The 26,380-nt window shown below is 42.2% G+C and overlaps 1 protein-coding gene across 6 annotated transcripts in view; it reads right to left on the bottom strand.

Moving 5' to 3' along the window:
* elmod3 (ELMO/CED-12 domain containing 3) overlaps positions 1–26,380 on the bottom strand; it is a 173,587-nt gene that overhangs the window by 9,427 nt on the left and 137,780 nt on the right. For 3 of the 6 annotated variants that reach the window (XM_059641063.1, XM_059641061.1, XM_048522818.2), the window contains 8 exons: positions 25,087–25,176; positions 22,199–22,950; positions 21,381–21,449; positions 16,964–17,041; positions 16,754–16,823; positions 14,587–14,652; positions 7,666–7,754; positions 7,067–7,190 (listed from right to left, as the gene is read on the bottom strand). In XM_059641063.1, coding sequence (XP_059497046.1) covers positions 7,067–7,190; positions 7,666–7,754; positions 14,587–14,652; positions 16,754–16,823; positions 16,964–17,041; positions 21,381–21,449; positions 22,199–22,240 — 538 coding nt within the window. In that variant the 5' untranslated portion in view covers positions 22,241–22,950; positions 25,087–25,176. Of the gene's footprint in view, positions 1–7,066; positions 7,191–7,665; positions 7,755–14,586; positions 14,653–16,753; positions 16,824–16,963; positions 17,042–21,380; positions 21,450–22,198; positions 22,951–24,550; positions 24,975–25,086; positions 25,177–26,380 lie in introns of those variants that run through there. The other 3 variants (XM_059641062.1, XM_048522823.2, XM_048522822.2) reach the window with 3 other exon arrangements.

Genomic DNA, 26,380 nt, shown 5'->3' with positions numbered 1-26,380 from the left:
CTCTTGTTCTTCTCTCTGTTACAGCTAAAAGCTGCAGCTGTCTTCCTGCTAGTCAAGTTGCAAGTGAGATCATCTATTTTAATGAATTTTCCTTTGCCAAGCGTATGTTTATGGGATGTTACTACATTGGAACAGTTAATTAGAAGCAGTTAATATATCTATTATTTTGTTGAGCATTTCGATAGAGTTACAGTGAAGTGAATTGTTTTCATTTTGTCTGAATTTTAACCGTAGTATAGTATGAAGGCGTGCTTTGCTTTCCATTGCATAGTTTGAACAAATGAATTACATCTTGAACGCAACATCTTACACTTATCTTTAAAATAAGAAAACATTGGTACAGTGAATGGAACCAGGTGGATCTTGTTGACAACAAGATCTTTGGCTCAGTTTAACAACCTCAGCACTGGCTGACCAATATTAACAGGGGTTCAGAATCTCCTCAGTTAGAACATAGATAGAACATAGAACAGTACAGCACAGAACAGGCCCTTCAGCCCACAATGTTGTGCCGACCATTGATCCTCATGGATGCACCCTCAAATTTCTGTGACCATATGCATGTCCAGCAGTCTCTTAAATGACCCCAATGACCTTGCTTCCACAACTGCTGCTGGCAACGCATTCCATGCTCTCACAACTCTCTGCGTAAAGAACCTGCCTCTGACATCCCCTCTATACTTTCCACCAACCAGCTTAAAACTATGACCCCTCGTGCTAGCCATTTCAGCCCTGGGAAATAGTCTCTGGCTATCAACTCTATCTATGCCTCTCATTATCTTGTATACCTCAATTAGGTCCCCTCTCCTCCTCCTTTTCTCCAATGAAAAGAGACCGAGCTCAGTCAACCTCTCTTCATAAGATAAGCCCTCCAGTCCAGGCAACATCCTGGTAAACCTCCTCTGAACCCTCTCCAAAGCATCCACATCTTTCCTATAATAGGGCGCCCAGAACTGGACGCAGTATTCCAAGTGCGGTCTAACCAAAGTTTTATAGAGCTGCAACAAGATCTCACGACTCTTAAACTCAATCCCCCTGTTAATGAAAGCCAAAACACCATATGCTTTCTTAACAACCCTGTCCACTTGGGTGGCCATTTTAAGGGATCTATGTATCTGCACACCAAGATCCCTCTGTTCCTCCACGCTGCCAAGAATCCTATCCTTAATCCTGTACTCAGCTTTCAAATTCGACCTTCCAAAATGCATCACCTCGCATTTATCCAGGTTGAACTCCATCTGCCACCTCTCAGCGCATCTCTGCATCCTGTCAATGTCCCGCTGCAGCCTACAACAGCCCTCTACACTGTCAACGACACCTCCGACCTTTGTGTCGTCTGCAAACTTGCTGACCCATCCTTCAATTCCCTCGTCCAAGTCATTAATAAAAATTACAAACAGTAGAGGCCCAAGGACAGAGCCCTGTGGAACCCCACTCACCACTGACTTCCAGGCAGAATATTTTCCTTCTACTACCACTCGCTGTCTTCTGTTGGCCAGCCAATTCTGTATCCAAGCAGCTAAGTTCCCCTGTATCCCATTCCTCCTGACCTTCTGAATGAGCCTTCCATGGGGAACCTTATCAAGGGACTGTTCAAGGGACTGACTCCGAGCCAGTGTACTGTGCACACGGAAATAAAGGGTGACTTGATGACAAGATCCTGGCCTCTGTGCAGTTATTTCAGTTAAGGTTTAGACTATTTTCTTAATATATTTTGAGGGGGTTTGATCTGCTTCGGAACAAAGGGTATAGAGAAAAAGCAGGAACAAAATAGTGAGATGAACAATCAGCAATTATCACAATAAATGGCACAGCAGGCTCGAAGGGATAGAGTTACAGAGTCATAGAGATATACAGCGCGGAAACAGACCCTTCGAATCAATTTGTTTATGCTGACCAGCTATCCTAAATTAATCAAGTCCTATTTGCCAGCAATTGGTCCGTATCCCCCTAAACTCTTCCTTTTCATAGCCCATCCAAATGCCTCGGCAGTGCTCTAATTGTACCAACTTCCACCACTTCCTCTAGCAGCTCATTCCACACAGGAACAACCCTCTGCATGAAAAAGTTACCCCATCGGGTCCCTTTTAAATCTTTCCACTCATACCTTAAAACTATGCCCTTTAGTTTTTGACTCCCCGACTGCCAGGAAAAGACTTTGTCTATTTATCCTGTTCATGCCCCTCATAATTATATAAAACTCTACAAAATCAGCCCTCAGCCTCTATTACTCCAGAGAAAATAGCCCCAGCTTATTCAGCCTTTCCCCATAGCTCAAACTCTCCAGCCCTGGAAACATCTTTGGAAATCTTTTCTGAACCCTATCAAGTTTCACAACATCCTTCCTATAGCAGGGAGACAAGAGCTAATGCAGTATGCTAACAGTGGCCTAACAATGTCTTGCAACGTAACCTCCCAACTCCAATAGTCAATGCACTGACCAATAAAGGCAAACACACCAAACATCTTTTTAACAATCCTATTTATCTGCGACTCCGCTTTCAAGGAACTATGAACCTGCACTCAAAGGTCTCCCTTTGTTCAGCACCACTCACTAGGACCTTAGCATTAAGTGTATAAGTCCTGCCCTGATGTGCCTTTCCAAAGTGCAGCACCTCACCTTTATCTGAGTTAAACTCCATCTGCCATTCCTTGGTGCATTGGGGCCCATCTGATCAAGATCACGTTGTACTCAGGAGGGAACCTTCTTCATTGTCCATTAAATCTCCAATATTGGTGTCATCTGCAAACTTACTAACCATACCTCCAGTGTTCATATCCAAATCATTTATATAAATGATGAAAAGCTGTGGACCCGGCACCAATCCTTGTGGCATACCATTGGTCACAGACCTCCAGTCTCAAAAGCAAACATCCACCACCACCCTCTGTCTTCTACCTTCAAGCCTGTTCTGTGTCCAAATGATTAGTTCTCCCTGTATTCCATGTGATCTGACCTTGCTGACCAGTCCACCAATTCTTGTTGAATGCCTTACTGAGGTCCACAAATTATATAAAGCTGGACCTATTTTCTCTGGAGTATCAGAGGCTGAGGGGTGACTTTATAGAGCTTTATATAATTATGCTTTGCCCTCATCAATCCTCTTCTTTACATCTTCAAAAAACTCAATTACGTTTGTGATCACAATTTTCCACGCACAAAACAATGTTGACTGCCCCTAATCAGTCCTTGCCTTTGCAAATCCTTAGAAATCCTGTCCCTCAGGAATCCCTCCAATAACATGCCCACCACTGATGTCAGGCTCACCGGTGTGCAGTTCCCTGGCTTGTCCTTGTAGCGTTTGTTAAATAGTGGCACCAAATTAGCCAACCTCCAGTCTTCTGGCACCTCACCTGTGGCTACTGGTGATACAAATATCTCAGTAAGGGGCCCAGCGAACACTTGCCTAGCTTCCCCCAGGGGTCGAGGGTATAGCTGATCAGGTCCCGGGGATTTATCCACCTTTATGCATTTTAAACCGTCCAGCGCCACCTCCTCTCTAATAAGGACATTTTTCAAGATGTCACAATTTATTTCCTCACATTCTATCCCTTCCATATTCTTCTCCACTGCAAAAACTAATGCAAAATACTCATTTACTATCTCCTTCATCTCCTGCAGTTTCACAAATAGTCGATCTTTGAGGGGCCCTCTTCTCTTCTGATTTACCCTTTTGTCCCTCATGTTTTTATAAAATCTCTTTGGATTCTCCTTAACTTTACATCCCAAAGCTATCTCATGTTCCCTTTTTGCCCTCCTGATTTCCCTCTTAAGTATTCTCCTACTGCCTTTATACACTTCTAAGCATTCACTCAATCTCTGCTGTCAATACATGACATATGCTTCCTTCTCAGTCTTGACCAAAACCTCAATTTCTCTTGTCATGCAGCACTCCCTACACCTACCAGCCTTGCTCATCAACTTAACGGGAACATACTGTCTCCGCACTCTCGTTATCTCACTTTTGAAGGCCTCCCATTTTCCAGCCATCCCTTTTCATGCAAACATCCGACCCCAATCAACTTTTGAAAGTTCTTGCCTAATACCATCAAAAATTAGCCTTCCTCGAATTTAGAACTTTAACTTTTAGATCCGGTCTATGCTCTCCCATCCCAATTTCTGGTTACTAACACCAAAGTTCTCCCCAACTGACACCTCAGTCACTGCCCTGTTTTATTTCCCAACAAGAGGTCAACTTTTGCATCTTCTCTTGTGGATCCATCCAGATACACAATCATAAAATGTTTTGGACATACTTAAAAGCCATCAAAGCCTTTAACACAGTGCCAGTTTATGTTTGGGAAGTTCAAATCCCCTATTATAACTACCCGATTATTCTTACATGGCCTACTCCTGCTCCTATTTCCTGTCTCGGCCCAAAACGTCAGCCTTCCTGCTCCTCTGAGGCTGCTTGGTCTGCTGTGTTCATTCAGCTCTACACCTAGTTGTCTCAGATTCTCCAGCATCTGTGGCTCCTACAACCCCTAATCAACTGCCTTGTTGCTTTCAAGGGCCTATGGGCATTCAGAGCAAGGTCCCGAGGATCGTCAGCACTTTGCAGGGTCTTTGCATCATTGTGTATTCCCATGAATCCTTCTTCCTTCCAAAATCCATGACTTGCACTTGACAAGATTAAACTCCATCTGCCAATGTTCGGCTCAACTAACCAACCCATCTATACTATCCTGTAACCAAGGCTTTCTCCTCCCTATTCACCACATCACTACTTTAAAGACATCTGATCAAGCCTCTTACATTTGTATCTAGATCATTAATGTTCACAAGAAACAGCAAAGATTCCAGTAGCGAACCTTGCAATGTGTAACTGAACAGAAGCTTCTAGTCACAGGAATTACCATCAACCAGCACCCTCTGCCACAGTGAATTAAGCGAATATTGTACCCAATCTGTCAAACTACCTGAGCTCCGAAGGACCTCTTGACCTGACTCCCATGCAACACCTTGTCAAAAAACCTAACTGAAGTCTATGTCGGCTGCCCTCTTCTACATATTTCGTTGCATCAAAAATTAGAATCAATTTCTTATCCTATTTAGCTTCTCATACCTACACCATCCTTCTCTACTGTGAGTAATGATGCACAGTATTCATTTAAAACCCCACCTGAGTCTTCTGGCTCCACATATGTTGCCAGTTCAGTCCTTACCATGGCATCCTTTTTAACTTGTTATCACTTTGCCCCTAATATAAAACACATTTGGATGATCTTTTACTATATGTGCCAAAATTCTTGCAAGCTCCCTCTTTGCTTTCATTTCATTGGAATCTGAAATCCTTAACCTATTTTGTAATATCAGTCATCTTGTCAATTCAACCCGAAAACACAGGAATATATGCCAGCTCATTAAAAAGTCCTGTAACATATTCGTACAGCACATAACTATGGAGTTCAAGCTATAGTCTAAGTAAGGAAGACTTGTATTTAGGAAGCATGTTTCAGGGTCACCAGACATCGCTATGCACCTTACAATCACAGAGGTATAGAGTAATGCAGCACAAAAACAGACCATTTGGTACAAGCAGTCCATACTGAATGAAATTCCAAACTGAACTAGTCCCACCTGCCTGCTCATATCCTATATCCCTCCAAACCTTTCCTGTTGGTGTACTTATTCAAATGTCTTTTAAACGTTGTAATTCTGCCCACTACCACCACTTCCTTTAGAAGGTCATTCCACACTGTATAAAAATAGTTGCCCCCTATGTCTTATTGTAAACCTCTCTCCTCTCACCTTAAAAATGTGCCCTCTAGTCTTGAACTCCCCGACTTGAGGGAAAAGACAACTACCTCTCATTATTTTATAAACTTCTATCAGGTTGCCTCTCAACCTCCTTCGCTCCAGTGAAAAATCTTCCAGTGTATCCAGCCGTTCTTATAATTCAAATCTTCCAGGCCCGGCAACATCTTGGTAAATCTCTTCTGAGCCCTCTCCACCTCGATAATATCCTTCCTACAACTGGGTGACCAGAGATGGACAGAGTATTTCAGAACAGGCCAAGCGAATGTCCTGTACAACCTCAACCTGATGTCCCAACTTCTGTATTCAAAGGGCTGAGCTATGAAGGTTGGTGCACCAAACACCTTTTTAACCATACTGTCTAAATGTGACGCCAACTTCAAAGAATTATGTACCTGCACTCCTAGGTCCCCCTGTGAAATAATACTACCCAAGACCCGATCATCAACTGTATAAGTCTGACCAGTGTTTGTTGTACCAAAATGCAATACCTCACATTTATCTGGACTGAACTCTGTCAGCCATTTTTCAACCCATTGACCTATTTGATCAAGATCCCTCTGTAATCTTAGAAAACCTTCTTAACTGTCTACAATGCATCAATTTTGGTGTCATCCGAAAGCTTACTAATCATGCCTTCTACACTCTCATCCAAATCATTTATAAATGACAAACAAAAGAGGGCGCAGAACCCATCTCCGTGGAAGACTGCTGCTCACAGGCCTCCAGTCCAAAAAGCAACCGTCCACCATGACTCTCTGTCTACTACCAATAATTTAAGTACTTTTTGAAGTGTAGTCACTTATAACAATATAACAAATGTGACAGCCAATTTGGTCATAGCAAACTGTCACAAAATGTAATCTGTTTTTGTGATGCTAACTGATGGATAAATATTTGTCAGGACACCAGAGGTAACTCTCCTGCCCTTCAAAATAATGCTATGGGATCTTTTACATCTACCCAAGCAGGCAAAAATGGCCTCAATTTCATATTTCATTCCGAAGACCACGCCTCCGTCATGTAGCATTCCTGCAGTGTTGCGTTTGAGTGTCAGCATGAGGTTTTTGCCTAAGTTTTGAATTGGGCATTGTACACAGAACCTATGGCGTAGACCTGACTGCAGTCTCCACTGAGCATTGACTTATCCTGACAAGTAACTTCCACGAGCCACACATGAGAAGGAGAACCATGCTGAATGTCAGACCCTGATCAAATTGCAAAGCATGCTGACTCATCTCTATACACAGTGTAACGAGGCACGATACAGTCTTACTTCAGATTGAATAAACTGCTTAACACACTCACATTGGCCAATCGCAAAGACCAAGTCTCGCTCCTCCTGCAACTCCTTGTGCAACCGTGGCGGGCCAAAGAGGAAATGCGTGATGGCAGATAATCCTGTCCTCCGCACAGTAGGCTGGATGTTCTTCTGAAAATGCAAAAAAGAAATTGTTCAGCCCTATAACATCTCGAATTGTATTCAGTAAGCTTGCAGATCCTGCTAAATTTAGAATATCCTGCCCTTCTTTATATCATACACTCTGCTGCCACAAAACAGCTTTATACCATACACCCTGCTGCCACGAAACAGACCTTCTGCTTTCACACAGCTCAGGTCTCAAGCACCCACTCAGAAACCTGGACACCTTAACATGTGAACCATTTCCTGCAAAGACGTCTGAATTTGTCAGATTTTCGAAGATTCTTCCAAACAGAAGGAATAAAATCTCTGAGGCTTTACTGTGAGAAGACATCATAGGAACTCAAACATTTTGCCAAACCTTAGTTTTGAGGGAAAATCAGCAAGTGGCATTTCAAAAGAGTAATTTTCCGAAACAAACCATCAAAATTTAATTTGAGAGTTCAGCTCTTGCTTTTCTTGTCTCGTCTCACATTGCGCTTACCCTGTACTCACAGAGATCAGCTGTTTGAAAATGCTGAAGTGCTTCATTAAAAGAGATGAGTGGGGTGCTTCCAGTTAAGTCATTTGGACCTGGAAGAGAACAATGCATTTCAATACAAAAACTACCATTCATCTTCAGATGATCTTTTACCTAAACAAAAGAAAATTTCAAACTCTCCACTCAGTTCAAGTTAACCAAAGTTTTCAAGAGAATGCACAGCAACTGTGATTGTACCATGATAATAAAATGTGAGGGTGGATGAACACAGCAGGCCCAGCAGCATCTCAGGAGCACAAAAGCTGACATTTTGGGCCTAGACCCTTCATCAGAGCAGTTCCCATTATCTGTGATTGTACCATGTTCAGTTAACATTGAAATACTTCATTGGAATGACAAAGTAACCTACTCCAGCAGCAGTGAATCATTGATTTCTTAAGTCAGTCTTTAGATGGTGAGGTTTGGTAAGCTCCTGCAATATGTAGCTAGGATATAGGGGCTTGTTGTCATCTGTACTGGGATATTCTTCTGAGGGGATGTCATTTTAACTGTGGATTCCTGCTGAGCATACCAAGGTGTGTTTCCAAGCGTGCTTGACATGTTGCTTTGGTATTTTACTTTGACGAACTTAGCAATTCAGGAGTCAGAATGCTGAATGTTACTAAAACACCCTGCAGCTTAGGCGGAATCCTTACCTTCCATTCCTTTAAAGGAAATTCTGAGAACAAAGAAAAATCACTCAGCCAATCAGAGTAGAAAAAGGTACACAGAGCTTTGCTCATTCAATTAATGCACTGAATTTTCCCTTTTGAATTTCCAATTTTATATTTCAGAGCAAATGAACAAAAAACATAAGGAGTAGAGGAAGAGGTAGAACATACAACCCCTCGAGCCAGCTCCACACACAATATGATCATGGCCAACCAGGCCCTCACTCTCTTTTCTATTTCAGGGGCAAATCCCTTGATTGTCTTAGAGGCAAAAATATCTACCTACCTTGGTATGAAGTCAATAGAGGAGGAGGAAATTAAAGACAAGGGAGACTGGATACCAGTGAGAAACAACATGAAAAGAAACCACATCAGGCCCACACAGGCTCACAATGAAACAGAAAGAGGCAGCTGTGTGATGGACACACCAGCAACTTCTCAGACGACAAAAACGTGTGCAGGAATGGCCACCAACCAAAAAGAAACACAGCAGCATGGGGTAGAAGGAGAAGAACACCCCCAGCCTGGAAATGCCGGCCATCATGAGGGAACCAGTGAAACCCAAACTCCGACCGACAGGAAACAAGGGGTACCCACAGCGCAACAGCTGTGGCAGCTGGAAGCAGCGATGCTCCAAATCAGGAGCAGACAATAACTCCGCTATCAGACTCCAAACCAGATCTTCCTGGCAATGCCACCAGAGTGGAATAGGACAGTTACATCAGCACTGAGAGCATCCAACAGTTCACACACAACACAGAAACACAGAAGACAAGAACAGGAGGAGGTCATTCAGCCCTTTGAACATTCTCCATCATTCATCATGATCATGGCTGATCGTCCAACTCAATAGCCTAATCCTGTTTTCTCCTCATAACCTTTGATCCCATTCGCCCCAAATGCTTTATCTAGTCACCACTTAAATACATTCAATGTTTTAGCATCAACTACTCTCTGTGGTAATAAATTCCACAGGCTCACCACTCTTTGAGGGAAAAAAAGTCTCCTTGTTTCCATCCTAAATGGGTCTACCCCGAATCCTCATACTGTGACCTCTGGTTCTGGACACACCCACCAATCGGGAACATCCTCCCTGCATCTACCCTATCCAGTCCTGTTAGAATTTTTCAGGTCTCTGTGAGATCCCCCCCTCATTTGTCTGAACTCTTGACGAAAACAATCTCATTAGGCAATCTCTCCTCATAATCAGACCTGCCGTATCCAGAATCAGCCCGGTAAACCTTTGCTGTACTCCCTTGAGAGGAAGAGGATCATTCATCAGAAAAGGAGACCAAAAATGCACACAGTATTCCAGGTGTGGTCTCACCAAGGCGCTGTCCAACTGCAACAACACGTCCTAGCTCCTGTACTCAAAACTTCTGGCAATGAAGGCCAACATACCATTTGCCTTCTTTATGGCCTGCTGCGCCTGCATGCTTACCTTCAGCAACTGGTGTACAAGGACACCCAGGTCCAGCTGCATACACCCCTCTTTCCCAATGTGCAGCTATTCAGATCGTAATCTGCCTTCTCCTTTTTGCTTCCAAACTGAATAACCTCACATTTATCCAAATAGTACTGCATCTGCCATTGATTTGCCCATTCACCCAGCCTATCTAGATCAGGCTGAAGGATCTCTGCATCCTCATCACAGTACCCCCTCCCACTCAGCTCATCTGCGAACTTGGAGATGTTACATTTTGTTACCTCATTTAATCACTAATATATATTGTGAATTGCTGGTGTCCCATCACTAATCCCATTTTGCACCCCGTTAGTTGCTGCATGCCAATTTGAAAAGGGTCCATTAATTCCACCTAATTGTTCCCTCTCTGCCAACCAGTTTCCCATCCATCTCAATACACTTCACCCAACCCCATGCGCTTTAACCTTGTACATTAATCTCTTATGTCGGACTTTGTCAATCGTTTTTTGAAATGAATTCCCCTTCATAAATCCATGCTGACTCTGTTTAATCCTGCCACTGCTTTCTAAATGCTCTGCTATAAAATCCTTAACAATGGATTCGAGAATTTTCCCCACTACCGATGTTAGGCTTACCAGTCTGTAATTCTCTGTTTCTCTCTACCTCCATTTTGGAATGTAGCAGTGACATTAGCCACAATCCAATCTGCAGGGACTGTTCCAGATTCTATAGAATCCTGGAAAATGACTACTTCCTTAAGTACTCTTGGATGCAGATTTAGGGAAGGTGATGGCCTCGTGGTATTTTCTCTGGACTGTTATTCCAGAGACCTAGATAACTTTCTGAGGATCCAGGTTCGAATCCCACTATGGCAGATGATCCAATTTGATTCAATAAATATCTGGAATTAAGAATCAAATGAGGACTATTAATCCATTATCAATTGTCGGAAAAACTCATCTGGTTCACTCATGTCCTTGAGGGAAGGAAACTGCCATCCTTACCAGGTCTGGCTTACATGTGACTCCAACCCACAGCAATGTGATTTACTCTTAACTGCCCTCTGGGCAATTAGGGATGGGCAATAAATGCTGGTCTCGCCAGTGACACCCTCATCCCATGAATGAATAAAGAGAAGAAAGATGATCAGGCCCTCGGGATTTATTAGCCTTCAATCCCAACAATTTTCCCAGCAAAATTTCTTCACTAATAGTGATGTCCCTCAGTTTTTCCCTCTCACTAAATCTTGCATCCTCCAATAATTCTGGTATCTGATTTGTGTCCTCTTCTGTGAAGAGAGAACTAAATTATGTATTCAGTTCCTCAGCCATTTCTTTGTCCCCAATTATACATTCCCCCATTCTGACTGTAACCGACCTACATTTGTCTTTACCAATCTCTTTCTCTTCACATACCTATAGAAACTCTTAGAGTCAGTCTTTACGTTCCCTGCAAGCTAATGTTTGTACTTTATTCTCCCCTTCTTAATCAATTCCTTGGTCCTTCTTTGCTGAATTTTAAACTGCTTCCAATCTTCAGATTGAGTCAAGTCCCAGTGAAGGGACTCCCCTCCCCCCGACCCCGACAAGACCACAGGTGAAGAGGCATTGAATCTACAGTTAGTTACTTCTCTAAACTCTCAAAATGGGTTTTTAAATTGTCAACATAAACATGCATCACGTTAAATTGCCGGTGCAATGTGTTTCTACGTCAGCTTATCTGGCCAAAGTGGACTTGCTGTTTCTGCACAAGTGCGTGATATTGTACCTCAACAGCTAGAGAAAATGGTGTAGCAAGGAAATGATTGCCGTTCCTTCCGTCTGACTATTCTGCTGCGAGGAGACAACTTCGCCATCTGTGAGGTTAAGGAAACGGTGCCTCCTTGTAGCATGTGTTATGGACAAAAATGTTTCCCTGAGACTATTTCATATGTATGTCCCAATGGTAAAGAGTGAGCAGCTGACTGCCTTGCAACAGCTCCCACTGCTGCTGGCAATATTGAGGCCCGTCAGTCTGGCTAGTGACTTCAACGGCATCAACGTGAACGTACGATCTGGAGGGGCTAACAGCCAACTGAATGTCACATCGCTGGAGTAGCTCCCGGAGGTGAAGAGCCAGCAACCCACATTCTATGCCTCAAGACCTCCAAGATAATCATCCAGTCCAGTGTCTGCACCATGGAGCAGGCTGAAATGTGCTGATGTTTCTTCTACCAGAAGGTGAACAAGAACAGCTTAGTGCTCAGCAGACTGAAGGGAGTAGATGGCTTAGTAACATCATCTCAGTCTGACATCCTGAGAATCAGCAAATCTTCTTATGCCAGAACGTATGACACAAAGCCAGACACAGCACGGCCCCCCTCATTGTTCTTGGCTTCTTTCACGGAGGTCTTAGATGATAGCACATGGGAGCAACTGGACCAGCTGTTATCTCTGAATGAACTGAGCAAGGCCCTCGAGTCCTTACAAAAGAATAAAACTCGCAATATAACAGAGAGAGGTCTTTGACTATGTTGGTTGCTTTCCCAATGCAGCAGCAAGTATAGCTGAAGTCGATGGCTGGGAGACTTGCTTGTGTTCACAACTCTCTCAGTACTCCAGCTTAGGTCTCATTAAACTGCTCATATCAAGACTTCCTCCAACTTGGTGGGTGAGGTTAATTGTATTCCCCAAGTTCAAAGCTGATTTGAATTTGTAGGCAAACAGGGCATTTATTGCCATGAGGAATGTCCAATTATCTATTATCAGTTCAAGTCATAGCTTGCTCTTTTTCCTGTCTCTTAATTTGGTTGTCATTGGATCTCAAAAGTTGGCTTCCATCTGATTTGTCCAGGGTAACGGACTCCTTAATCTTATCCTCAAGCCCCATTCGATTGATGTAGCGACATGCTAACTTTATGCTCCTTCTGCAATTACACCCAAATCCCTCTAAACAGCAATATTTCCAAATTCATGCTTTTGTAAAAAAAAGTTCTACTTTTCTGATTTCCTGCCAAATAACCGCAAACTTCCCACATTATATTTCATTTGCCACTCATTAACCTGTGTACATCTCAATCACAAAATCAAAAATTATTCTTCATGTCACACGAATAATGTATCACAACATCTGAGCTAATCCTTTGCAGAGCAAAGCCAGAATAATAAAATGGCACTGTCCATGGAGACTAAATATGTACAATGCCACTCAGCAGTGCAATGGAGCTTTGAGTCCCATCCTATCGAGGGTCTGATCAGAGCCCCAGTGTTTCCATTTCAGGAGAAAAATTCAAAAGGGAGTTTCTGAAGAAGGGTCTTGGCCTGAAATGTCAGCCTTCCTGCTCCTTTGATGCTGCTTGGCCTGCTAGGTACATCCAGCTCTACACCTTGTTATCTCGCTCACTCAAGCATTTTGTTTGAGTGCTGCTAATATCATCATCAGTGGCCTGTTGTGCCTAACCTTTCCAGCACAAATGTTGTATATGCAAGAGTCCTTGAGGGTCAAGAAGCATGTGCAACTGACAACCAAACATACATTCTGCAATGTTATTGTTCGAAGATATTCTTCTTGGAGCGATCAGAGGTAGGATGCATAGCAACCTTCAGAAGACAACAGTGAATCATAATTTCTCAGATAAGACAAGCAGAGGTTGTTTCCCAAGCTTAAAGAACTGATGGGGACACAGTCTCAGGACTGAAGATTGATCATTTAGAGATAAGAAGAAACTTTGTCACTCAAAAGGTATGAAGCTGGAATATCTGTAACCTGTTATATTTTGTGTACAGACACGTCTTGTCTATCTGTACAGCCAATGAACAAGTTGCCTGAACATCACTTGCTTGTATTTCTAGCCTGAATGTTTTCTGCAAATTCTCAGCATTCCTGAGCCGGCTGTTTGTTTTCTTTCATTTTGTGAACCATATGTGTAATGTGAGCTTTCTCAACAAAAATGTGCAAAACAGAAATTAGTCACTCCAGCGGTATTAAAAAAATCATTTGGTTCAGCAAGAACAAACTGCACAAAGAGTCAATGTTGATTAGTTCTTTTACGTGGAGTAAGCCCATTACGATACATCAATGACTTGGTTGACTTTCTTTCACTCATCCTTTCCTGTTCTTGAACTGTTCCCAAGCCTTCTAGCCTACCAATATTTGCACTGATTGTCTTTAATTTTATTCAATTGTTATCCTTCGTAGTCAGCTTCAGATAGTGCATTCTTCTCATAAAGTCTCTCTCTCAATGAAATATAACTTACTTGGGAGTTATGAAATATTGCCTGAAATATGTGCCACTATTTTTGAGTCATCCTAGCTTTTAACCAATTTTCCCAATAACTTCAGCCAATTCTGCCTTCATAAGCTTAAATAAAGGTAAATTCAAGGATAAGATTCAAGTTTCCGAAGTCAATTTCTCACAATTTCCTTAAGGATACCCCACGATGACATCCTTACCAGGTCCAAAGTTGCTTCGTCCCTTATCATTACACGTGAACAGGGCAAAGTGCCTCTTTTTTCAGCATCACACTATGTGAAGTGAAACACAACTGGCTGTGTGCCACATCTGTCAAATTACAACCTGAGAACACAAGAGTCTTACTGCCTTTGTAAAAGGTATTGTTGCTCTTTAATTTAGTCACAGTGAAATCAATTCAAGTTGTGGGACCCAAATGAAGCAGGTAGTTCTTAGTAAACATGATAAGGATAAAGAATTAAACTTCAACCAACAGTCAGTGATTCAGGACTGGCAGAAACTGTAGCTGATTACTATCTAATTTAAACAGCTGAAACTTTTACGTATAAATTACTCACCTTTGTGAATTGTTTCCAAAGCCTCCCACTCCGCTTCTGCCTGCAATACATCCAAAGTCACATCCACTGCAAAAATAATGACAAAATAAAGCTCCAATAATGTTCCATTTATGTGTGCAAACTCCTCCTTTTCACAGCTCAAAATCTTCTCTTTGGTTATGAACAGTTACCTTCCTGCTTCAGGTTACATGCCTCGTCCATGCACCAGTGGCTTATCTTCAGACTAAAAATCTTCAAATCACAATTTCATTTTGTCTCTCCTGTTACCAGCTAATAAAGTGCAATAAACTAGAAATCATTGTACTTCAAAACTACTCATGCCCAAATGACAATTCCTACTCATTCACTTCCAGCCATATACTTTGCTGATGAGTTATCCTAGTCATGACAAAAAAGATATATAATCATAAGAGACAAACTGACATGCAAAAAAAAAGTCTATTCAGGCTATCCAAGAATTCTAAAGGCTTACATATCACAACATATGCATCCCACCCTGCCCAAATCCATCTAAGAGTCAATGAGAAACCAGATGAAAACTTGACCAATTAGGAGGGAACATCTGGAAAACTCTTGGATCCCTTTAGACAATCAGAACTAGTGCAGGAATCTATCTTTGGCTCAGTGATTCTACGCTGTGTCTATCTTTGATTTGATCTCCGCCAGTCTAGTTGTCACTTGAAGAAACAAATTTCTCAGTGTGCACGCTGGAACTATGTTCTCTTGGTTTCACTCATCTCTGGGGAGAAAAAAAGAATATATTCCTAAATCTGGTGAATTATGCAGTTTCCTAACCTAATTAGCTGAAACAAACTATCTACACAAACAAAGTCTGCTTTTTCATTTTATAATCCTTGATAAAATAAGCACTAGATTTATTTTCTCTAAACTGAGAGTTACATTTCTCAGGTTGGGTGAATTCAGTTAAGTAGTTGGCCAGACTGTCAAGAAGGGAATGGGTTCAATCCACATACGAGGAGACAGACAAGTTTGATTCCAGAATGAAACCTGGATTGGTGGATCATGAGTTCCATTTTTTCAGTTTGGTTCGGGCAGTGATCATTCACTAAATACATTCATAAGATGCTGCCATTGCATTTTTAACAAAAGAACATCAAAGTTCAGGACATGCAAGCAAATCAAAAACAAAGCTTTAAGACAATTTGGAAAGATCTTAACATAAACAACAAATCAAAAGATTCAACACTCTTTCCCAGCAATATCCTTTATCGACAGTCAACCCCATTATAGTACAACTCCCATCTTCACTTTAAAATTTCTCACTCAACTGACAAGATTACAAGCGTTTCCTTTCAACAAACTTCTGCACATTCACAGACATGATTCTCTGTGTTACCGTCTCTACCTGAGACACACAGCAACTGGCTCACTTGCTGACCATTCCAAAGGAACTCTGAGATAAAATGCGAAGCTTTCTCCAATTACTTGGACTACTTCTGAGCTGCTAAACAGCACAACTGCCTTCCTCTGAAATGACCCTGCTTCCAGCCTTTGCCCGCTTTCTCTACGAGTCATAAAAATTCATGTTAGGAAACACTGCAACAATTATTTCAGCAAGCAGTTTCCCTGGTCATTTAACTTAACTCACATGGTTTGTTCAAACTGTTGTTTTGACCCACTGCTAAAGAACAATGAAGTCCTGAGAAAAGTACAAGTCACGATGACAGAACGAAAATCAAAACCCCATTTACCAATACCTAAGAACCTAATTTGACAAATTATACTAACACATTAGAAACTTATATCACAATAGGTATTAGTGCCCAAACATCTCCAGCAATCACTTTGTTGAACTGGCCATCAACATTTGATGCTGCAGTGGAACAGTGAGCTCTCTTTCTTTTTCCACCAAATGTGTCCTCCTTTCAGGAAAAGTACTTAAGTTTTGTATATACTCTGCTCATACATATGGCACCATATATTTTTAAGTTAAACAACATGCCTTTTCATTGCATTTCACTGCCAGTACACCAATTTGCCAACCTCCATTTTGTTCATTCTAGCCGAAAATCAATCTTTCGCCCTGCAGTATCCGAAAAGTGTGCAATTCAAGTTGATTCATGGCTGGAGAGGATAATAGGCAGAGGTTAATCTTCACAGAAACTAAAACTCACATCTGGCCCAAATCATGTCACCATCAACTCACCTTCATGTTTTTTTTCATCCACTTCAGCCGTAAGAGATTGTAAAAGGCCATTTCTCTTCAGTGCTGAAATCTGGAATAAAAGCAACAGCAATCCTGAAACCAAAGCCTTGAAAACACCTGATGCAAGCAGGAATGTTGAAATACACACAAACAAGTAAACCATCGAATCTCATAGTTTTACTCTGAATCTGTAAGGCTTTAACTACTCACAGATATAGATTTAAGCACTTCATTTCCATTGCGAGCATCATCAGACACATGTGGACGCAAACACATACCCAACAGACCCTGAAAAGCAGCACAAAAGAGAACATCATGCACAAGTAGAAACACAACCAGTACAGGGAGGTGAGTAAGTGATAATAGGAACTGCAGATGCTGGAGAATCCAAGATAATAAAATGTGAGGCTGGATGAACACAGCAGGCCCAGCAGCATCTACAATCCGACCCAACCACCCAAGACATTTTTCCATCCCCACCCTTGTCTGCTTTCCAGAGAGACCACTCTCTCCGTGACTCCCTTGTTCGCTCCACACTGCCCTCCAACCCCACCACACCCGGCACCTTCCCCTGCAACCGCAGGAAATGCTACACTTGCCCCCACACCTCCTCCCTCACCCCTATCCCAGGCCCCAAGATGACTTTCAATATTAAGCAGATGTTCACCTGCACATCTGCCAATGTGGTATATTGTATTCATTATACCCGGTGTGGCTTCCTCTACATTGGGGAAACCAAGCGGAGGCTTGGAGACCGCTTTGCAGAACACCCCCGCTCGGTTCGCAATAAACAACTGCACCTCCCAGTCGCAAACCATTTCCACACCCCCTCCCATTCTTTAGATGACATGTCCATCATGGGCCTCCTGCAGTGCCACAATGATACCACCCGAAGGTTGCAGGAACAGCAACTCATATTCCGCCTGGGAACCCTGCAGCCCAATGGTGTCAATGTGGACTTCACCAGCTTCAAAATCTCCCCTTCCCCCACCGCATCCCAAAACCAGTCCAGTTCATACCCTCACCCCACTGCACCACACAACCAGCCCAGCTCTTCCCCACCACCCACTGCATCCCAAAACCAGTCCAACCTGTCTCTGCCTCCCTAACCTGTTCTTCCTCTCACCCATCCCTTCCTCCCACCCCAAGCCGCACCTCCATCTCCTACCTACTAACCTCCTCCCACCACCTTGACCTGTCCGTCTTCCCTGGACTGACCTATCCCCTCCCTACCTCCCCACCTATACTCTCCTCTCCACCTATCTTCTTTTCTCTCCATCTTCAGTCCGCCTCCCCCTCTCTCCCTATTTATTCCAGAACCCTCACCCCATCCCCCTCTCTGATGAAGGGTCTCGGCCCGAAACGTCAGCTTTTGTGCTCCTGAGATACTGCTGGGCCTGCTGTGTTCATCCAGCCTCACATTTTATTATCAGGGCGGTGAGTAAGCTGCCATACTAAAGAGAGAGAGATTTCATGAATTCATTGATCTTTTGTTACTGCTGGGATAAACAGAGTGAGCATTTTCCTTTCAATGTAATAAACCTGAAGAAGACCCCTCGAGTGGTCAGGACCAGAACACAGAGCAGAAATCAATTCACAGAAGTTCACACAGCAAAATTTCATCTTTGATCACATGCTCAGGGTCAAAGCTGTCTGACTTCTTTCTGAATCCTACAGATGGTCCAGATAAAAAAATAGATGTCCTTTTCCATCTAGGAATGTGTTTATTTACGTTTGAGCTCTTGGAATTTGGGAGCAACTGTTCAATGAATATCCTTTTCATGATAATCCTTCCCAGGAGTACACACATGGACAGTGGATCACACTGATGATAACAGATTGCAGAGTTCTGAGATGCGAGGGATCTGGATGTTCTTCTTTATGATTCACCAAAGTTTAACAAACAAGTACAATTAGCAATTAGCAAAGTTAATAGAATAGTTCTTGCCTATTGTCAAGGAAACAGAGAAGAAACGTACTGTCTAAGACTGGAACAAGGATCGTTCCACGTATCCCATAAAGAGGTAGGCATAACTGGGACCCATAGCCTCTCATTTGACTTGATAGAAGTGAAATGAATTGAAGGAGAAATTGTTCAGTGACAGAACAACTTCAGCCAGACGGAGAAAAGTGGTGGTCAATGAGGATTGTTCCTCTGGTCAAGGAAGAAACGGAGTGTTCTCTGGCCATCCTGGTAGGGAATGGAGGTACAGAAGGACTCAACATGCATAGTGAACAGGAGACAGATCGGGCCAGGGAACTGGAAAATCTCAATACGGTGGAAGGCATCAGAGGAATTATGGATGTAAGTGGGCAGGGTCTAATCAAGTGGAAATAGTAAGGCGTTAAGGTAGGAGGAAATGAGCTCAGTGGGGCAGGAACAGGCTGATACAATGGGCCTACCGGGCAGTCTGGTAGATTTTAGGACGGAGGTAGCAGAGGGCTGACTAGGGTTGGGAGACAAGTAGGTTGGAGGCTGTTGGGGGAAGATCTCCAGAGGTAATGAAGTCGGTGACAGTTCTGGTGACAATGACTTGATATTCAGATGTGGAGTCATGGTGCAGGGGCAGGAGGAAGAAGCCTGAGAGCTGGCATTGAGTCTTCACAAGGAAAAGACCTTGTAGGTTGGTTTCAAAACAAGGTTAAGGTTGGGCCGAAAAGAGCGAAGTGTGGCAATTTCAAGGGATAGGTTAGGATGGGTGAGAGCACCAGGGAAATTGAAATGGTCGATGTCATGTCAGCAGTTTTCAATAAAGAGATCAAGGGCAGGGAAGAGGCCAAGGTAAGGGGTTCAATTGGAGGGTCATTACAGGAGGCAGGTAAAGGATCAGTGGAATGACTGGGGGAGTTCTTGCCTTAAGAAGTGAATGCGGAGACAGAGGCAGCGGAAGAACAGTTCAACATCATAACAAGCTTGAAATTCATTAAGGTGGGGGCATAAGGATGTGAAGCTGAGTCCTTTGCCAAAGACAATACCCTCAGCCTCAGAGGGGGAAAGATCAGGAGTTATGGTGAACATCCCGGAAGGCCTAGAGTAGCCTCAGGGGAACACAAAGTGATAGCATCTGAGGGCTGGAAAGCGGTGGATGCTAAGGGACAGTCCACAGGACAGATGTTGAAGTCCATAAATTGCTGGAACTTGACGTCCATAACCAACAGAAAAAGTCTTTTGTTGAGGTTAACAGATGAGGCAAAGGATGACATGAAACTGGGGACCAGCGCAGCTTTGAGACAGGATGAGTCGATTTTGCTGCAGAGTGGAGTTGAGTGGAAAAGAGATTATGCTTAAGTTATATTGGTGAGAATTCATAGAGCACTGAGTACATTACTGGTGTCCTTATTTGAGCAAAGAAGAATACAATTAAGAGAAACCTTAGCAGACTGATAGCTGCAACAGGCAGATTGTATTAGGAGGAAAGACTAGATAGGCTAAGCTTGTATCTGCTGAAGTTCAAAAGCATTATAAGCTTCATGATTAAAACATACAAGAACACAATATAAAACATACACCATTTGGAAATGATGTGAGAGCTGTGGGACAATCAAATAAAGGGAAACTGATTAAAGTTGAGAGGGTTTTCATCTCAGACAGAGATTGGGAAAAACTTTTTCTCAGAGGTGGTTGTGAGTCTTTCTAACTCTGTTTCCACTGCCTTTTGAGAAAAATGTCTTTAAACATCTTTACAGCAGAGGTAGATGGATTCTTGGTGAGCAAGGGACTGCAAGGTTATCAGGGACATTCAGGAATGTGGCAGAATCAGATCAGCCATTATGATATTGATGGTGGGAGCTGACCATGCAGCCAAATCATCTCCTGGGCCTAACCTCTATGTTCAGGCACATCCATGTAAATAACTTTAGAACCACGTAGAAAACATTTAAAGTGCCATATCATGTCACACTGAATTTACAACAATTCAGTATAACTGCTGTGGATATGCTTAAATTTCACACAAGCCTCCTCCCAACAGCTGACTTAAACAAACCGAAGTGGCACAACTTTCTATTCCTTTCACGCTCATATTTCTCTTGTCTTTTGGATTCGTTCACATGGCAGCACGTTCTGTATGGATGCCTGGATGAAGGAATTTCTCCTGGATTCCCTCAGAATTTATGAGTGACAATCATATTTATGACCCCTGGTTTTGAATTTCTGAAGAAACAAATCTGCAAATCCCATCAAACCTGTTACAAATTTTAAGGACATCCATGAGGTCAGTCCTCCCCTTTATCTTTATTTGAGAAAATAAACCTAGCCCCTTTTGTTTTCCTAATATCTGTAACATCTCAGTTTGAGTTTCAAACTTTGAGATCTCATGCCTTTGCTTCCTCAGTGCTCTTCTATATACTATTTCTTACAAGTTTGTGTCTTGTGCTCCTGACTAGTACTTCCATTGCAAAACCCAAGACAAAGTGCTTTTTTCTTAAGAAAAAAGTGTCATTTACTAAGTTGGTTTATCTTATGATAACAATTGCCTATTCAGAATCCAAGACAGTCCAAAAACCACAGCATCCTAATAAAGTCCTCGTAATTTTCCTCTTTCACAGTTTTCATTGAAGATGTTTTCACTGAAATCCTCTTCCCTGCAGACAGTTATGCTAAAAGGACAAACAATGTAAAGCTTACATTTCTGGAACTATGTTGTTCTTGCAGAATCCCAGGAGCACAATTTCCAAAGCCAGGAATGTTCAACACCTGCACAGAAAACCTGACAGTTATGACAGTTGAACTCAACAATTTATGCCATCTGCAAACAAAAACATTGTGAAGTTAGAAGTTGGTCATGAAGATCTCAGGAAAGATGAAACTTTCCACCACTTAAAAATGAAATGGCAGCAACAGTAACAGATGGCTGACCCTTAAGGCGCACCAGCCTGAGCCTCTGGTGTGGCAAACATAACATTATAAGAAACAGCAGCAGCAATTGGCCATTCAGACCATTGAATTCACCAGTAAATCAAAAATTATTCAAACTCAAAAAATATCATTATTGGCTTATTTTGCTATATCTTAATTATGTTGCTGCACATCAGTATTGAATATTAGGACAGCATGTGATATATCAAGAGAACAGGGGATACTCAAACTTAAGATACATCAACATCATTGGATATTTGCACATGACACACCAACATGCAGTTTAAGTGGGATAAATCATCAATGCAAACCAATGAAGTGTGGAATACCATACCATCCATAGTCACAGCAAGGGACATAGTCACAGCACAAGTTGCACTAACAACTTGCTACACTCTGACAGTATTCGTTGACACAACAGTCTCATTGGAAGATGGTGTGATCTTGTTAACCTTAAGTTTTGTTCCTAAACCAGTAATAAAACACTAAGACAAAATTTTACAATGAAACATAATCTGTACTTGTGCACAAAGCTGAATGCAAGCTCGGTAATGTTTCAGTCTATTTAATCCGTATGTTTCACATACCTTCTCCTTCGCCTCAGTTCGACAGTGCTGGTCCCCATCCATTGTTTTTCACAGGTTCCTATGGCAACAGGTGTCGCTCCTTCTCAGGGATTCTGGGTAACTTTTAAAACCATATGCTCTCGAGAAGGCTGAAAAACGAGTATCTTAAGTCTTCAAATTTCTGAAGTCAACAAATTGCTTTGCGTTCAGGGTGGTAGTCGAACGGTGCTGTGCAAAACCAAAACTCTGCAATAACCAACATCTGGAATGGTGCCCAAACTAATTTGCACAACTTCATCACAGCCAAACAGTCCTGAGTCTCATACGAGAAAGCAGACTTATCCTTACATATAATTTTGCCGACTGTGTTCAGCGACGTTGTTCAACAGTTCTGTTCAACAGTTGTATCGTTAAGGAAGGTGCTGGAGTTCCTGCTGTATGTGTAGCGATGATAAGCACTAGCCAGTTCATCTAAAGCACAGGAAGCTGCCAGTTAATTTATTACAAAGTGCAGTCATTTAATTGGATGTATGCTGCACAAAAGAAACTCTCTATTGTTGATAAGTAGGAAACACTATGCTTTTTATGCCAGGCTTCAATCCACAAAATCTGGTCCAAAGACTTGTTCAATGATGTTCAAAGTTGCACATGTTGGGTTCTTACACTTGTTATTTTGTGTCAGAATCGTGAAGTATTCCTTAATATGCTAAGATTTTCAAAGAACTGCTCATACTTTCAAAGATCTAAATGAGTTGCAGTAGAAGAAGAATTTTCTGGGAAACATAAAAGCAGAAAAAAAAAAATCAAAATTGGAAGTGAACAACAAATCTTTTTAACCTGCCCTGGCTTCTCCTGCTCGGTATCCTTTAGTCAAGAAGGATGAACTCACAAAATTATTTCCGTTCCTCACCTATTTGCTCCGTTTTGCTCCAGTGAACTCAGGCACATTGGTGGGGTAGAGTGACACGGGTGATACTCTAAATGTTGGTGTCTGAGTCAAATGGATATTTTACATGACAGCACAGCTGTGAGAGCAGAAGATAATGCAGAAAAGATGGATTGATTACAGATAATCCACGCAAACCTCCCAGCAGGGGTCAGTGAACATGACAATACCAAATCCTTATTAGCAGCAGGGGGGAAGGGCACAGATCTCCTACAGATCACATAAAATATAGATCTTGAACCCACGTAGTTCCTTGATGTACCATGAAGATCTTTGTGATCAGAGTGGACCAATCAATGTGAAACAAAATTGGATTGGAGGCTGACCTCCCAAGCATGCAAATTCACAGGTAATGAATCAGTGAATAACGAGAAGACAGTGTACTATCAGAATCAGAACATACGGCTCAGGTCTTTTGAGCACCTTTTCATTGACACTGGCCCGTGGAATTGGATCTGTTTTATTCACACCAATAGCCAAACATGTAATCTCTTGACAGCAAATAGATATTCTACAGCTTTTGAATAAAAGACCTCAATGATGGGACAAATAGCAGATGTGTTTTTCTGGAAAAAGAGTTGCTTTGCTGAAGGATTTCCCTATTCTCCACAGATTGTGGGGAGGGACAGTGGACAGTGAAATTAGAATTTGTGTCTCACTGAACACGAAGGTTGGGTTTGAATTTTTCAACAGCCACCAGTGCCAACTTACTTAGAAACACAGGGATAACAGTGGTCCATTTAGCGTCTCAAGCCTATTCTACCATTCAGTCAGATCATAGCTAATCTGTGATCCAACTCCATATTACCTTGCCTTTGGCCAAATCTCCTAATACTTTTGCTGAACAAAAATTTATCTATGTCATATTTAAAACCAACAATGCATCAATTGCCATTTGTGGAATAAAGTTCCAAACCTCTTCCCACCTAAATATATTTAAATGCCTCCTTACATTTCTCCTAAAGTATGGCCCTAATTCTCAAACTATATATGTCCTTTAGTCCGTAACCAATGGAAATAGTTTGTCTTCATCTATCCTGGTCGTTCTGGTTAATATCTTGAAAACTTCAATCAGACCACCCCTTAACTTCCTAAATTCTACAGAACCATTCCTTTGCTGCTCAAATAAAACTGGAATGTGAACCAAAATAAAAGCATCCATTTGTGCTTCTGTTATTACCTAGAGGTAAAAAGACAGGGGAAAGATTTCAATAAAGACTTCATCACAATGTTCTCAAAGACTGGATATTTGCAATAACATATTCCTTTCCTAATGTTTCTGTTCTTTATTCTGCATTCAGAAAGCAATTTTCAGATAGTCAGGGGTCCAAAACGCAATCAAAACAGACCTTCTATATTCACTGCCTAACATTTCCTGAAACACACTCATCACAATGAACTCCAAGAAACTCTCACTAAAATTTCACCTTAACTTGAGTCACCTCACAGGGGAAGGAAATAAAATCTTGTAGTCATCTGAATCAAAGCCTTCATAGATAAAACAAAAGCGATTCTCACAGTCTGTTTGACTGAGTTCCAAAGTCTAAAATGTCTCCAGCAGTGAATGGTATTCTTCTAAATTCTCAGCCAAATTAGCTGAACCCTTCATTGCAGCTTTATCTCAGTCCCTCTCCCAGCAGCCACAGGAGGGTGCTGGGAGAGTTCTTCAGCTTCTCTTCTCACTTAGGTCCCAGTTCACAACACAAGAGGTTTTAAAGGTCTTATCATTGTTTTCTCAATATCTTTTAATGGTTTGACTGTTTCCATTACTGTTTCATAACAATACTCCATGAAATTTTAGATTGGGTAGTCACAATTTCAGAAACAGGCAAGTCCAGGATGAGTATCGACCTGGAGTACAAAGACAGAAACACAGTGGCTCCTGTTAACTTCTTAGCAACAAGGGACACAAAAGCAAAACATTGCAAACGCTGGGAATTTGAAATAAAAACAGATATCTCACTGAATGACAGATCATGGTCGAGGGGCTGAACGGCCTATTCCTGTTCCTTTGCTCTCAGTATGAGAAATTTTCAGCAGCATAGATCAATATCTATGGAGAGAGAAACAGAATTCAGGCTTCTGTTTAATAACATTTCTTCAGCAACTGGAGATATAACAAATGCAACAACTTCAGCAGGTTAAAAAAAACCTGAAAAAGGTGAATGCAAAGAACAAAAGGAAAGACATGTGATCAGGTGAAAGAGATTAAATGACAGAAGGACTGACAAAGGTAAGGCAAGGGGAGAAAGTAATGGCACAACTCGGGATGTGCCTGGGTGAGGTATAAATGATAATCACAGAATAATTACCAATGGGGGCTCTCTGAAAATAAACATGGTGCTTCTGATCTTGAATTGCCTATTGTAATCAATGCTAGGTCTTGACAGAGCTGGCTCCAGGGTGGAATGGTTCGCACTCTGGAATATGAATCCAGCTATCCGAGTTCAAATGTTGCTGAAACGTAAAACTGCCTTGTCCCCTTGGAGTCCTCTTGTAATGCAGTGGCAGTGGCCCTATGCCTGAAGGACTGACGAGTTTAGAAGGATGAGAGGGGATCTGATTGAGAAGTATAAGATTACGAAGGGAATTGGACACTCTGGAGGCAGGGAGCATGTTTGGCCTACTCCTGCACCTATTGTCTGTTGAACTGAGAGACCTGGGTTCAAGTCCCACCTACTCAAGGGCCGAAGGGCCTGTACTGTGCTGTAATGTTCTATGTACGCCAGAAATGTGGAATAACATGCCTGAACAGGGTGAGTGGCAAAAAAAGTTAACTGAAAGAAAGAAACTAAGTTCAGATGGATTGAAAATACGTCTGGAGTGCTGTTCCTGAAGTGGCATTCAGGTTCAGTGAAAACCAAAAGAACTGCAGATGCTGTAAATCAGGAACAAAAACAAAGTTGGTGGTAAAGCTCAGTAGGTCTGGCAGCATCTGAGAAGGAGAAAACAGAGTTAACGTTTTGGGTAAAGCAACCCTTCCTCAGAACTGATCATGGCAGGGAAAACGTCAGTTTATATGCAAAAAGTAGGGGTGTGGGTGGGGTAGGGAGTAAACGATAGGATAGAGCCCAAAGAGAGAGAAAGACAGTTGGACAGACAAAGGAGTTGCTAATGATCAGGCTGGGAGCATCATCAGAAGCCATTCCTGCCACCTCCAGCAAGATGCCACCACCAGACACATATTCCCCTCCCCTCCCTTGTCCGCCTTCTGCCACTCCCTCCGGAACACCGTGGTCCACACTTCCTTCACCTGC

This window comes from Stegostoma tigrinum, chromosome 40 (genome assembly GCF_030684315.1).
Source record: "Stegostoma tigrinum isolate sSteTig4 chromosome 40, sSteTig4.hap1, whole genome shotgun sequence".
NCBI classification, from domain to species: Eukaryota; Metazoa; Chordata; class Chondrichthyes; order Orectolobiformes; family Stegostomatidae; genus Stegostoma; species Stegostoma tigrinum.
Note: the sequence above shows the minus strand (reverse complement) of the source record. Positions and strands in the feature narration are given on the sequence as shown.